This window comes from Octopus bimaculoides, chromosome 13 (assembly GCF_046866305.1).
Source record: "Octopus bimaculoides isolate indiv1 chromosome 13, ASM4686630v1, whole genome shotgun sequence".
Classification (NCBI taxonomy): domain Eukaryota; kingdom Metazoa; phylum Mollusca; class Cephalopoda; order Octopoda; family Octopodidae; genus Octopus; species Octopus bimaculoides.
In genome coordinates, this window is record NC_142940.1 from 54,247,349 (window position 1) to 54,262,909 (window position 15,561).

Sequence of the window (15,561 nt, forward strand, 5' to 3'; positions counted from 1 at the left end):
AAAATACAAACTAATATGGAAACATCTCTGTGAATGGCCTGAAGTCTATTTATACGTTAGAGAAACCGGCAAATCAGCTGTATGTCTTTATGGAGTAATGTGGACAAACCCAATTAAATCTACGAGGGTAGATTAGTGTCATTCCATTGTCCTTAATAAGGATATCCTCCTAATTAATTATTTCTTAACTTGGGTTGGCATATATTTGTTACGCTTTCACCAACGTATATAAGCTTAACTGATCTAGGGATTGAACTGCCGTCCACAAACTAACAAAATTCTATTCAACTTTAAGCACAAGGCCCGAAACGTTTGGGAAGGGGGGGGGGAATCGATTAGATCGACCGCAGTACACAACTGGTACTTAATTTATCAACCCCGAAAGGATGAAAGGCAAAGTGGACCTTTGCGGAATTTGAACTCAGAATGTAAAGATAGCCGAAATACCGCTAAGCATTACGCCCTGCATGCTAACGACTCTGCCAGCTCGCAGAAACTAACAAAACTATTGCACGTATCAGTTGATTAATGTATCTGTGTTCACTCTGCCTGTGTGTCATAGGACTATAGCGGAAGTTAGGAGCCTTAGACATAACATCGTGGGTGGATGACACGACACCCGTATATCGGATGTACCAACCCCGATAAATTTGTGTCTTGACTTTCGTTAAGTAAATAAAAGGGAGTAAAAGCGCCAACACACATCAAATTACACAGTAACAAAAAATTGTGTGGCACAAGTGTCACTTTCTAAATATTTGAAATTGTTAAACTAGTGACACGAACGTTCACACGCAAGTACGCACGCACACATATTATACATACACACACACACACAACATAGATATGTACGTACATACACACATAAATACTACGGACATACACACGTGCGTACGTGCATACATACTTACACACAAACATACATACATACACGCATCTACGTACACGCATCTACATACACGCATACATACATACATACATACATACATACACACATACATACTTACACACACATACATATACACGTACATACATACACACATACATACATACATATATACATACATTCATGTATACATATATATATATACACATACATACTTACACACACATACAGACATATACACATACATACATACACACATACATACATACTTACATATATACATACATTCATGTATACATATATATATACACATACATACTTACACACACATACAGACATATACACATACATACATACACACATACATACATACTTACATATATACATACATTCATGTATACATATATACATATACATACATACATACATACATACATACATATACGTTCATGTATACATATATATACATACATACACATACATACATACGCACATACATAATACATAATACATACATAATACATGTATACGCACATACATACACACATATACACATACATACATACATACTCTCATACACACATAGATAGATAGATAGATACATACATACATACATACATACATACATACATACATACATACATACATACATACATACACACGACTTAGAACCTTCCTAATTGTTAAGAAGCCCAGTTTGGCTTCCTCCAGGCGAAATCTTACCAAAGTCAATGAGAACAGGAAAGACGGTCAACCAGTACAACAGGCAACAACAATTTCTTCGCAAAATATTCCAGTGTCGAAGTCGCTTCTGCAAATATCGTCGTCGTCTTTTCATGCTTCCTTGGCATGAAGACATTGGTAATATCAAGCTCTCATCTGAAACGAAACAAAACCACGGCACACCGTTTCCGTCTTTTGATTCCCCTCTTCGCCATCTTTCTTTCTATAATCTTGACCTTTTTCGTTTCCTCTTATCTAATATTAAAACCTTTGATCGATTTACCATTTCTCTTCACTGACAAACATTGTTCCCGTTGCTGTTCTTTTCCGTCTCCTCCTCCTCCGTCTCCTCCACCTCCTCCTCCTCCTCCTCCTTCCCTTTGTTGGTCTCCTCCCTCTTGTTGTTGTTGTTGTTGTTGTCTCTGTTGTCCTTCATCTTGTTCTTGTTTTGTTCCTTGTTGCTGTTGCTGCTGATGTTTTTGTTATTGTTTTTGCTGTTGTTGTTGTTGTTGTTGTTTTTCTTCTTCTTCTTCTTCTTCTTCATCATCATCATCATCATCATCATCATCATCATCATCATCATCATCATCATCATCTTCTTCTTCTTCTTCTCCATCATCATCATCATCATCATCATCATCATCATCATAATCACCATCTTCTTCTTCTTCTTCTTCTTCTCCATCATCATCATCATCATCATAATCATCATCTTCTTCTTCTTCATCTTCTTCTTCTTCTCCATCATCATCATCACCATCATCATCATCATCATCATAATCATCTTCTTCTTCTTCTTCTTCTTCTTCTTCTTCTTCTTCTTCTTCTTCTTCTTCTTCTTCTCCATCATCATCATCATCATCATCATCACCATCACCTTCTTCTTCTTCTTCTTCTTCTTCCTCTTCGTTTCCCTTCTCCCGCTCCTCCTATACCTCTGTGTTTCATCTTCGCTGACCCGACATCTCGCTAACACGTTAAATGTACGTCGAAGTCCCTTCGTGCCTGACTGGCGGCAATGTTTAGGACGTGAACGTATGTCTATCTTTCTACCTGTTTCTAAATGCGTATATGTGTGAGTGTATGTGTCTGTATATATATGAGTCTATCTATCTATCTATCTATCTATCTATCTATCTATCTATCTATCTATCTATCTATCTATCTATCTATCTATCTAATTGTGTGTGTGTTTGTGTGTGAGAGAGAGAGAGAGAGAGAGAGAGAGAGTACTTTTGTATCTATAGGTGTACTTACGACTATATGTATACATAGCTGCGTGTTTGAACCGTGAAAGGATGGGCAGGGCTAGAGTCGCAAGGAAAGAAGCAATACAAGGGAATATATAAGCGTACTTGTGTTTGAATATTTGCATTCTCTCTCTCTCTCTATATATATATATACATATGTGTGTGTGTGTGTGTGTGTGTGTGTGTGTGTGTGTGTGTGTGTGTGTGTGTGTGTGTGTGTGTGTGTGTGTGTGTATACATGTGTGTAAGCATATGTACATGTGCATATATTATATATGTAAACACACACACACACGCCTCACACACACAAGACAAGCTTCCTTATAGTTTTCTCGACTAAATTCCGCTCATGAAGTTTGCTTAACCCAAGAGAACACTTGTGCAAGATGAACCACAAAGTTGCGAATCGAATTTCTAAAGCACATAATTTATAAATGTTGTTTTTCATTTTTCAAGATGCCTCACGCGAATGCTTTGCAATGCATCATCAGTGCTGTTTCTAGGATCTCAGGGAGTTGTCGGGTCAATTGACCCTTTCGGGGTTGGTCAAGTCCCAGCTTGCATTCCGATACCAGCAAGCCAATGGCATTTCTTCTTTATCCAAAGCCACCGAGTGGCCATTCTCTTAATCTTCGATGACAGAATTTATAGTCCCATCCAGAGGCGGACTGAGCTGTCGGTCAATCGGTCACTGCCCAAGGGTCCGGGGCTCTGAAGGGCCCGCTCTCTACATGTTAACTCTTTGATATCAACGCTAAGGACCCGGTAAAAGTCAAGCTCAAGGCCCCTTAATACTCTCAGTCCGCCCTTGGTCCCTTCTCTTTAATATTAATATAATATCCTCGTTAAGGCGGCGAACTGGCAGAAACGCAAGCACGCCGGGCGAAATGCTTGGCGATATTTCGCCTGTCTTTGCGTTCTGAGTTCAAATTCCGCCGAGGTCCACTTTACCTTTCATCCTTTCGGGGTCGACAAACAGTGAAATACTGAGATCGACATAATCGGCTAATCCCCTTCCCCCAAATTTCAGACCATGTGCCTATAATAGAAATTATTATTATTTCGGGGTCGATAAATTAAGTACCAGTTGCGTACTGGGGTCGATCATATCGACTGGCCCCCTTCCTCCAAAATTTGGGGCCTTGTGCCTAGAGTAGAAAAGAATATAATATCGCGGCATCGACCTGACTATCGGATGTTTCTATACGATGCACTTCGCATTGTTTTAGCTTTCGAATGAAAGCCACCCCGCTGGCTTGGCGAACCGGCCGACATTTCCCCGCCCCTGATCGGAAGGCTATTCTATCACAGAGTGACCCATTTACAGCTGAGTGGACAGGAACACCGTGAAATGGAGTGTTTTGCTCAAAAACAGAACTCACCGTCCAGTCTGGGAATCGAACACACGATCTAGTGATCCTGAGTGCAATACGGTAACCATAAGGCCATGCGTTTTCACATATAATATAATATAGCATTTACGTATATAATACACACACACACACACACACCATATATACTATATGGTGTGTGTGTGTACAAAGAGAAAGGGAGAGAAAGAGAAAGAGAGAGAAAGAAAGAAACAGAAGAGACGTGAGAAGTGAGATAAGGAAGACGTAAAATAGACAACAGAGCGATATTTTAGTTTCCTCCTGTTCGAAATGAAGATGAATAAGAGAGAGAGAGGGGGGGAGAGGGTCAGCGAGAGAGAGAGATAAGGAGAGAGTAGGAAAGAGAAGGAGAGAATGAGTAAGAGGGGTAGTTAGAAACAAGGAGTAAGTGAAAATACGGTGAATGAGGGTGGAAGAAGACGAAGAAGAAGAAGAAGAGAGAGAGAAATAGAGGGAGAGAGGATAGTTTAGGGCGGTAAGAAGTGTAGATAGAAGGAGGGGGAGGGTGTAGTTGATGTTGAACATCTGGCAACACTTTAAGACAAGTCACATTCTTTAAGGAGAACAGATGAGTGTTTTAAGCCTGTTGAGTGTGAGTGAGTCTGAAATGGCAGGAAGTTGAATAAGAGAGGAAGAAATGGCGGGGGGGGGGGAGAAGAAGAAGAGAGAGAAAGTGATCAGAGAATGAAAGTTGTTTTTTTTAAAATTTTTCCTTTGTATATGATGGAGACGATTTAGAGAGTAAAAGACGACCAATGTTAAATGTTAATGGGAACAACAAATGATGTTCGCGAATTGAAGTCAATGTTTGACACAAGCAGACGTAACAACTAATGTTGATTGACAATGTTGCTTCGGCTATCGGTGGAGGGAACACGGTCAGGAGACGTGACCAGTATTGAAGGCAGCTTATGTTGACTGTCAATTGAGGCGACTAATATTGACCGATCTCAGTTAGGTAAACGATGTTGACTCTCGTAGCAAGCAACCAGTTTTAGCTGTTGGCTGTCAAAGAGGCAACAATCATTGACTGTCGGTGGATGCAACAAATATGCAGACGGTAATAAAGAGGCACGCAATGTTGACTGTCAGCAAAGGCAACTAATTGTGGCTGCCGTGTCAACGAATGTGGATTTTGACAGAGGTAACTGATATATATTAATTGGCAATGGAACAACCAATGTTGATTTTCATTAGAATCAGCCCAGCGTCGATGAAGTAATCAACGTTGATTATCAATGAAGGTAGCACTTGGAGGTTAACATGAAATTAACTAATGTTGACTCTCACCAATATTAGCTATTAATGGTAGCAACTTAAATAAGTCAACTGAATTTAACTTGTGTCTAGAGTTGTACCGTGTTGACGATTCCAAAGGAGGATGACATAGTGCTAAACACGGCTACCAACAACGGAAAACTTTAAGAACTTCATTTTATTTTATGTAATAAAAAATCAAAAAATTGAAAATGAAAAATTATAAATGCGTGTTCTTCAACTTAGAAGAGATTATCTTCTCTTAAGTGGTAAATCACCGCCAGAAGCAAATCATGAGTTCAGAATTGTTTAAGTAGTTCCCTTTCTATTACTCGGCTGGTTTTGATGTTATAATATTCTTTTCTACTTTAGGCACGAGGCCCGAAATTTTGGTGGGGTCCTCGCATGGGGATCTATAAGAGTAATTTAAGGGCCCTTGAAAAAATGTTGCTTTAGATGTACGTGTTGGTATGTATTGCAAAAAACAGCTCGGTTTTACAGAGTTCAACCAAAACAATATAGGAATTTTGAAAGAATTTTTTTTATAAAACTAGTTTTTAAACATCTAATGGTTAAGGGATAAAATAGTAATTAAAGGGGCCCACCAGGATAAAATAGTAATTAAAGGGGCCCATAGATAAAAATGGTTGAAAAGTCCTGATCTACAGTCTACAGAGAGCTATACGTGCTATACGTGCGAATGAACGAACGTATGTATGTATGTATGTATGTATGTATGCATGTATGTATGTATGCCTATATGTATGTTTATGTGTTTGTATGTGTTTGTATGTGTGTGTGGTAAAACACGTCACCCCATTATCACAAATGAAAACATTAAGCTGAAGAATGTATGTTAAGTAAACGTATTTCGTGAAGCAGTTATTTGTCACCTACAGTTCAGGTACATTACTAGTAGTAGTAGTGGTGGTGGTGGTGGTGGTAGTGGTGGTGGTGGTAGTAGTGCTGGTGGTGGTGGTGGTGGTAGTGGTGGTGATGGTAGTAGTGGTGGTGGTAGTGGTGGTGGTAGTATTAGTAGTGGTGGTGGTTGTGGTAGTAGTAGTGGCGGTTGTGGTTGTGGTAGTAGTAGTGGTGGTGGTGGTGGTAGTAGTAGTAGTGGTGATGGTGGTGGTGGTGGTAGTAGTGGTGGTGGTGGTAGAAGTAGTAGTACTAGTGGTGGTGATGGTGGTGGTAGTAGTAACAATGGTGGTAATAGTGGTAGTAGTAATATCAGCGACAGTTGCAGCAGCAGCAGTAGCAGCTGTAGTGGTAGTAGTAGAAGAAGATAGTGTCTATGTACGGTGGTAGCTAATTCACCACACACCTTGTTACTCCATCTACCCATAGCTCGTGTTGTGTGTGTGTGTTTGAGTGAAGACCATTTGTGTGTACGTTTGAGGCCTTATCATGTTCTCTCCACCCAACCACAGTCCGATATAGAGACCGTGAATTTGAGCTTGGGATCATAATGGTTTGATGAGTTTACTCTCTCATACTGGCTTGGCATGGCTTGGCAGAGGGATGCAGTTTTTATACTCATATCAAGGAGAGGTTGAGTCGATTACTTTGACTCCCAGTGCTCGACTGGTACTTATTTTATCGACTCCGAAAGAGATGAAAGGCAAAATCGACGTCGGCGGAATTTGAACTAGGAACGTAAAAACATGAAATACCGCCAAGTATTTCACCCGGCGTGCTAACGATTCTGCCAGCTCGCCGCCTTACCGAGACACTAAGCCTGTATTTTCTCTTATTGGCATCTCAATTTTGGGGGAATTCTTGAATCTTGCGATAATCTTCCTTCCTCGAGTAGAGCTGGTCTCAATTCCTAATTGGTAATTATCATATATCTTCTGGAGGCGGAAATAATTTTTATAAACTAGGAATTTATGGTGAATGGTATTTGATATACGTCTATGACAAACAAAATCACTTGCTTGAGTTTCTATAATGGGCCGTATCCGTCCTAAAGTTGTTAGTCTTGATAACACCATGAGAAAAAAAATAATAAATGGGACTTTGACGGACATTAGCGACATAAGTTACTAAAAAGTCTCTGTCAAACTGAGGTCAAAGCATCAGGTCACCGAGGTCATATTAAAACACTTCCTGTGTCATCAGATCACTAAGACAATAAATATCTCGTTATAGCTAACACTCGGCAACTGACGGCATACAAATAACCACTTCACACGTATCAGTAGGTCACAGAGGTTATGTTATGTCTGTGACTGCCCCGGTAGGATTCGATGTTGCAATTTGCGTTGAAGTGAAAAAATAGACTCAACTCAACTTGTTTCCAGCTTTATTCAGCTCGAGATGACGTAAAATTTGAAATTTCTAAGCAGAATACTGGACATGATGAATGTGCTTCGAACAAATTTGGTAGAGTAATTTACATTCCATTCGAATGATCGTTCCACGTCTCAAACGCCGATCCATTGGACTTCTCATTGAAGCCATTGAACCACTCTATGTTCATCGCTAGGTTATTTCTCCATAGGTGTCAACAGGTCACTGAGCTCATAGCAGTATTTTACGCGTGTTACTGTGTTGTTGTTGTTGTTAGTCAGTGAAAGTGCGTTGGCCTTGTGGTTAGGGATGTTACACTGATGATTGTAAAATCGTGGGTTCACTTCGCAGACTGGACAGTGCGTTGTGTTTTTGAACAAAACATTTCCTTTCGCGTTGCTTCACTTCACTTAGCCGAGGGTGGTCATAGAACCATTGCGCTTTGCCCTGTTTTAGCTTTTTGAATGATGCCACCCTGCTGGCGAGGTGAGCAAGCCAATATTTTGCCCCTCAGGAAGGTCAGTCCGTCGTAGGTTTATCCATTTACAGCTGAGTGGACTGGAGTAATTTGAGACGTGAAGTGTTTTGTTCAAGAATAAAACGCACAGCCGGTCCGGGAATCGAAACCACGATCTCGCGATCGAGAGTGCCACACGCCAAACCACTTGGCCACGCGCCTTCTTGTAGTTTCTATTATTATTGTATTTTTTTTTCTTTTGTTTCTATTTAATCCCAACTAAGTTCTGATCCAGCAGACATATGATTAAAGATGAATGAAGCCTGCTAGAAATAGCAACCAAATATCCGTGATCAAACAGTACTATGATCGAATGCGTTCCAAACATGCCCACATAGTATATATATATATATATATATATATTTTAGCTCGGGTACTACATTATCTTTCTCAAGGCAGTAGGATGTAATATTAAGGAAAATTTTTGACTGCCACTTCTAACAGAGTAAACGACCCCGTTGAAGCTTTCTCGTTGGTGGTCTATGTTGGCGACAGATGGTAAATCCCCGTCTCCCAGAGGCTGGCAGAGTCATTACAGAAGTCTTCTTCTCCATATAGTGCATATATATATAAAACAGATCAGTCTGACATGTGGGCTCCTTTCTAAGCTGTACCCAAAGGAGGAAAGGCACTCAACACTGCAAGACAACAAACTCATTCATCAATTACAACAGTGAAGTTTCTGCTTACGGTGGCAAGTTACGTGTTTATGGCTTGGCGGATTGCGCCATTTGAGTGTTAATCGGCGATGAAAAAACGAGTCGTCGATCTCTCAGCAGGTTTCTTGATGTTTCTATCCATCCAGCCTTCAGTGCGCACTTTGGCAACAGACAACACAGTAAGAACAACAAACACAACAACAACAACATCATCATCATCATCATCATCAGCAGCAGCAGCAGCAGCAGCAGCAACAACAACAACAATGACAACAACAGCAACAACAATTGTGGAATGTTGGTTTGCTGTGAGAAGAAAAAAAAATTATCTAAGACTTTTCAATTGAGAAAGAGAAAATACGTTGTTTTCTTAATGGTGGTGGTGGTGGTGGTGGCGGAGGGGAACTTCACCTGTTAATGCTTACTGGATACTAAGGTTTTTGTTTCTTTTATTGTTTTACTTATTTCAGTCATTTGACTGTGGCCATGCTGCAGCACCGCCTTTAGTCGAAAAAATCGACCCCAGGACTTATTCTTTGTAAGCCTAATACTTTATTTTACCGGTCTCTTTGACCGAGCCTCTAAGTTACGGGGACGTAAACACACCAGCATCGGTTGTCAAGCGATGGTGGGGGAACAAACGCAGACGTACAAATACATACATACATACATACATACATACATACATACAGTTTTTCTATTTTCTAATGTAATTTAATTTTTCATTACAGTTTTGGGAAGTTATTTCTGATGAGCACGGTATTGACCCGACGGGTACCTATCACGGTGACTCTGACCTTCAGCTAGAGAGGATCAATGTTTACTTCAATGAAGCAACAGGTAAGATCTTATCTGTCCCCTTGGTCAACTATTGACAGTCGAACTGACGAATGTGTAGCTTTTTACTTGGCCTTGGTGCCGTAACATGTTTTTTTTTTATTTAGTTTTATACAAGAATAACAGTTTGAGGTTGTTAGAAGTATTGTGGGGTGAGGGTAAGTTTTTATGACTACGTGTGAGATGAAATGTAAAGTGTTCTTGAAACTTTAAGAGTTTAGAATTGACTTTTATAAATTTAAACCAGTAGAGATTATCTCCCTTGCACAGGGAGCTGGTCTACAGTAAAGCAGACGATATCTCTTGACAGATCTCAGGCAGGGAGCTAACAGAGCCTTTAACACGCCAGGCAAAATGCTTTGCGGCATTTCGTCCGTCTTTACGTTCTGAGCTTAAATTCCGCCGATCGACTTTGCTTTTCACCTTTAGGGGTCAATAAAATAAGTACTAGTTGAACACTAAGGTCACCCCCTTCCTCCGAAATTGCTAGCCTTATGCCAAAATTTGAAACCGATATCTCTAGATAGATAGTCTGGTACTTGTACTTGTTTTCAAGTAATAAATGAACTGAGGTAAAACGGAATGGAGTGATCTGACGAGAAACTCAGCGAATTGCTTGTCGTGGATTTTAGCTCCTGACTTCCGAACAACTGGTTCTATTCATAACTATTGATGACTATTTGTGAGATAAAATGTAAAGTGTTCTTCAAACCTAGTAATTGTAAGAGCTTAGTATTGGCTTTTGTTCATTTAAACCGATAGAGATTACCTCCCCTGCAAGATAATATCATTAGCTAGGTCTCAGGAAGGGAGCTGGCAAAATTTTAAAATTATCAATTAAATCCTGTATCAGATATTTCCACTGTTATATTGCTTGCAGTTCACATGGCGTTGAAGCCATTCTGTCACAGACAATAACTTGAACTCCTATGGATAACCTTAATTCCTGCTATGTTTACTCCTATAAATTCTCAGTGAGAATTAATCCACGAGAGTCTGGACCTTTTGCGCAATAATAACCAATCAGAAATGAGTACAAATTCCAAATCATAACAGGGACGGACAAAATTCAGAAAGATTGATCGTTGAAGTATTAATTGCTGGTGGGGACACTGTATTTCGTTTAGCCACCATAATATACACCCAACTCTATTAAAGGTTATCCTACCGTGTTAGCAGTGCGATTCAATTACTTCTAAGTTATCTCTAGAGATATTCTAAAGAACATGGAGCCAGCACTGAAAGTTACTGAATGCATAACTCCTGAAATATGCATATACTCTTATTTTTCTCTCTTCGATCGCATTGTTTACATAGACGTATTCGTATATGACACGTCGTAACTTTCAGAGCTGGCTCTAAGTTCTATAGAATATTTGTAGAGATAATTTAAAAGTGATCGTTGAACAAGAAGAAAGAGAAGTCAATAAAAAAGAGATATAAAGTTGAAATATTTTAGAAAATGTTTACGTCTGCTAAACCATTCCTTAAACACCATTGTTTCGATTGCTTTTGCGAAATTTTAATCCAAAATTCCAAGAACGTGCAAGTTAATTTTTAGAATATTAGATATTCTATGTTGCCAACTGTATTCCTTCACCCAATTAGAACAATATTTACGAAACCAAAATTTTTGTAATCCTGTATTAAATATTCTGTAAAATAAAGTGAAAGTTGTATTTAAAATGTCATTTTTTGTTTGTTTTTAGGCGGCAAGTATGTACCACGTTCTATATTAATTGATCTTGAACCGGGTACTATGGATTCTGTAAGATCAGGACCTTTCGGTCAAATCTTCCGCCCAGATAATTTTGTATTTGGTAAGTACGCAAAGCCACCTTCAACATCCATCTACCCATCCATCCATCCATCCATCCATCCATCCATCTACCCATCCATCCATCCATCCATTCATCCATCCATCCTCACACAAACACACACACATACACACACACACACACTTTCGTATTTAATAGTGTGTAAAATATTGGGTTAAAAACCAACCTTCCACTTTTCTATCCCAGGGGGGTTTTTTTTTTTCATCCCATTAATTTACACGTTATTTATACTTTTATCTACTTCGAGATCCTCCGTTCCGAAAAGAATTATTTCACGTTCACTCGAAGTTTCTACATTCTTATGACGTCGACAAGATATATATATATATATATATATACACACACACACATAAATACATACATACATACATATATACATACACATATATATATATATATATATATATATATATATATATATATATATATATATATATATATATATTACTAAATGAATATATATTCGAAAATATTTATATAGATAATATTATTAATTATTATCATTAGTAAAATGAATAATAACAACAATAATATAGGTGGCCAACAAATAAAAGCCGATAAATGGCAAATTCAAAATTTTATAATTTATAGGCGTAGGAGTGGCTGTGTGGTAAGTAGCTAGCTTACCAACCACATGGTCCCGGGTTCAGTCCCACTGCGCGGCATCTTGGGCAAGTGTCTTCTACTATAGCCTCGGGCCGACCAAAGCCTTGTGAGTGGATTTGGTAGACGGAAACTGAAAGAAGCCCGTCGTATATGTGTATATATATATATATGTATGTGTGTGTTTGTCCCCCCAACATCGCTTGACAACCGATGCTGGTGTGTTTATGTCCCCGTAACTTAGCGGTTCGGCAAAAGAGATCGATAGAATAAGTACTAGGCTTCTAAAGAATAAGTCCTGGGGTCGATTTGCTCGACTAAAAGGCGGTGCTCCAGCATGGCCACAGTCTAAAGACTGAAACAAGTAAAAGAGTAAAAGAGTAAAAGAATAATGGGACACATGCGGTGCCAGTATTGTTGTGAAAATCAGAGTCGAAAAATCCCCTAAAAAAACCAACAATCACTTGAAAAATAATATGTACAACAGAAATCGGGCTGCGAGCAAAGAAATTAACTTACCATTTCGGCACACACACACACACACACACACACACACACACACACACACATATCTTTTACTAAATATCAGTCTTTTACTAGTGACGGGCGTATCTCTTTAGCCATGAGATATGTTATCATACTATCCCCGCTGTAAGTTGTTAACTACGAGCTATTTAGTTTAGATTTATCTAAAGAGGATTATGAAAAGAACCACACTATTTAATTAAAATTTGGAATAAACTCAAAAATAGAATCTGTACGTACTTTTAGCCTACTTCCGAGTGAAAAATAGTTATGAAATCTAGTTTATTTGCTTGAGAAAAAACACCCGAACACTAAATAGACCATGTGTTAGACATATTTTTCAAGGATATCTATTTAAGATATTCCAGAACATTTTTTTAAAAGCTAAGTGCGCTGTTTCAGGGAGAATTCTTGTCAAATAGACCTTTTGCAACAGCTTTATCCTATTTCAAAATCAACCGATCTTCTCACCGTTTCAATGTCCACTCGATTACTATAATCTGCTTATCAGAATGATGGCCTAATGGGTTACCTCTAATCAGAACGTTGTTATCATATTTCAAAACCTTGGGTATCGGAACACCAAGTCGAATTTGATTATTTCCATTTTACCATACCCTGGCCTTTCACCTCATCGGAATACATTAGAAGCTTTCTTAGTATGGTTCTCTTTATGTTAGTCTTAATGAGTTGTTACTTTAAACTGTCTACCCTCAAGCTCTTGTGTCCTGTGTCCTGTCTTATGCTCCTGTGCCCTGTCTGATCGACCGTCTGTATGCATGTGTACATATGCTGTGCTTTACGAACGGTCTCCGGGAATAAATTAACTCGTATAATATATCGAGGCATTCTTTACTGTATATGTCTGTCTACTTCACTGTTCGTCTTTCTGATTCTATACTCTCAGTTTGACTGTCGGACTCTTGTCTGACTCCTCCGTCCTCTCTGTGTGTGTGTGAGTGTGTGTGTGTGTGTGTGCGTGTGTATTTGAAGTTGCTTCTTTTCTCACCCTCGCAAAGTTTTGTGTCAGAAGTCAATGCCAACAACCATAAACCATAAGTATTTGAGGGCGTGAGCAGTTTTAGCGGTTGTAGTAATGTCGTTAGCAATAGCAGAAGAAAATAAACAAAAGCATTAAACGTGTAGAAACGGATGGTAAATGCAGCTTAGGAACGTCAGACAAATAACTAAACACCGCACTAACTGCCATAGCATATGTTACATGTACACAAAACCTCTTTACTTGCAAAACTAATTTTACCGGAAGTATACTGCAGCCATTTTTAAACAAACACCATAGTTTCTCTTTATCATTTCTTTTTCTTTTTTTATATCTAAAAGCTAATATCAGATTTCATTGTTTTTATTTGATTTTGCTGTTGTTGACACTATAGTATTAGGGTTGTTTTAGTTAAATATCTCATTGCAGTCATAGTTATTGTTGTGTCTGGCATCACGTAAGATACTTCCTTATAATAATATACCAGTCATTTAGTGCGTCTGTGTTTATATCTTTGCTAAGCTATTAAAATAATTTAAATTCAGTGTTTCTATCCTTCAGTTTTGATAATCTGTTCTATTTCACCCAAACAGACACACGTTTCTTCGGTTCATTTCTAAATATAATTCATCTTAATATATGGCTTCCGGTTTAGATGAAATCCATCAAAGGGTCTAGGCGCCATAGATATAATATAAACACATCCCCAGGGGTTCAATTTTTTCTTCTAATTTTTAGTAGTTGGGATGCACAAAATCTTACGTTGTGCATTTTTCCTCTGCCCAATATATTCATACAGTGAATATGTAATAAATAAATACACGTAATAAATAATAATATAATAAATAATAAATACAATTATTAATTATTGCTTTATTTTAGGCAACTAACCTATGGTGTGCGCATTAATATTTTGTGTGCACTGGTTGCATCCAGCCCAGAGGGAACAATACCCATCTTCTCTCCCTCTCCTCTCTTCCCCCACTCTCCCTTCCTCCCCGTCTCTCCCTCTCTCTCTTTATATATGTATGTTTTTCTTCGTTTTGTCACAATCTTTTTTTTTTTGCCGTCCCTCTGTACTTTTTCATTATACATATATGAAGGCGGTGAGCTGGCAGAAACGTTAGCACGCCGGGCGAAATGCACACACATGCAGACACACACACACGCACACGCACACACATGACGTTGATTGGCTCATAAAACACTACCAATCTGCGCATGTCACACTCTTTTCACTTTCCTCATGCATTAATGCAGATCAACACCAAATTCAATCTCCTCATTAAAACCTCATTAAAACCCGTTTGGCACCCATGAAAGCATGGGAAAGTGGACGTTAAAACGATGATGATGATGATGATGATGATGATTTTATAAATAAAAATCGGCTGTAGAATTTGAAACACTAACCACACCATATATAATTTGATAGTTCCTATACATTGATGAAAGTTGTTATCGACTCTAATTGATAAATTTCTCTTCCAGGTCAAAGTGGCGCTGGTAACAACTGGGCGAAAGGCCATTATACAGAAGGAGCGGAACTTATAGATTCGGTGCTGGACGTCGTTCGGAAAGAGGCAGAAAGCTGCGACTGCATACAAGGTTTCCAGCTGACACATTCTTTAGGAGGCGGAACCGGTGCAGGACTTGGAACCTTGCTTATTAGTAAGATTCGTGAAGAGTACCCAGACCGCATAATGAACACTTTTTCTGTTGTTCCATCTCCAAAGGTGTGCAAGAAAGCTTCAGCTTGTCTGTCTGTCTGTCTGCCAGTTTA

General features: G+C 38.8%; 1 protein-coding gene across 1 annotated transcript in view; it reads left to right on the forward strand.

Annotated features, from left to right (window-relative positions):
• Positions 1-15,561, forward strand: part of LOC106867558 (tubulin beta-4 chain) — a 61,852-nt gene that overhangs the window by 8,405 nt on the left and 37,886 nt on the right. Inside the window, exons 2-4 of the mRNA XM_089361796.1 lie at positions 9,707-9,815; positions 11,522-11,632; positions 15,270-15,514. Coding sequence (XP_089217922.1) covers positions 9,707-9,815; positions 11,522-11,632; positions 15,270-15,514 — 465 coding nt within the window. The remainder of the gene's footprint in view (positions 1-9,706; positions 9,816-11,521; positions 11,633-15,269; positions 15,515-15,561) is intronic.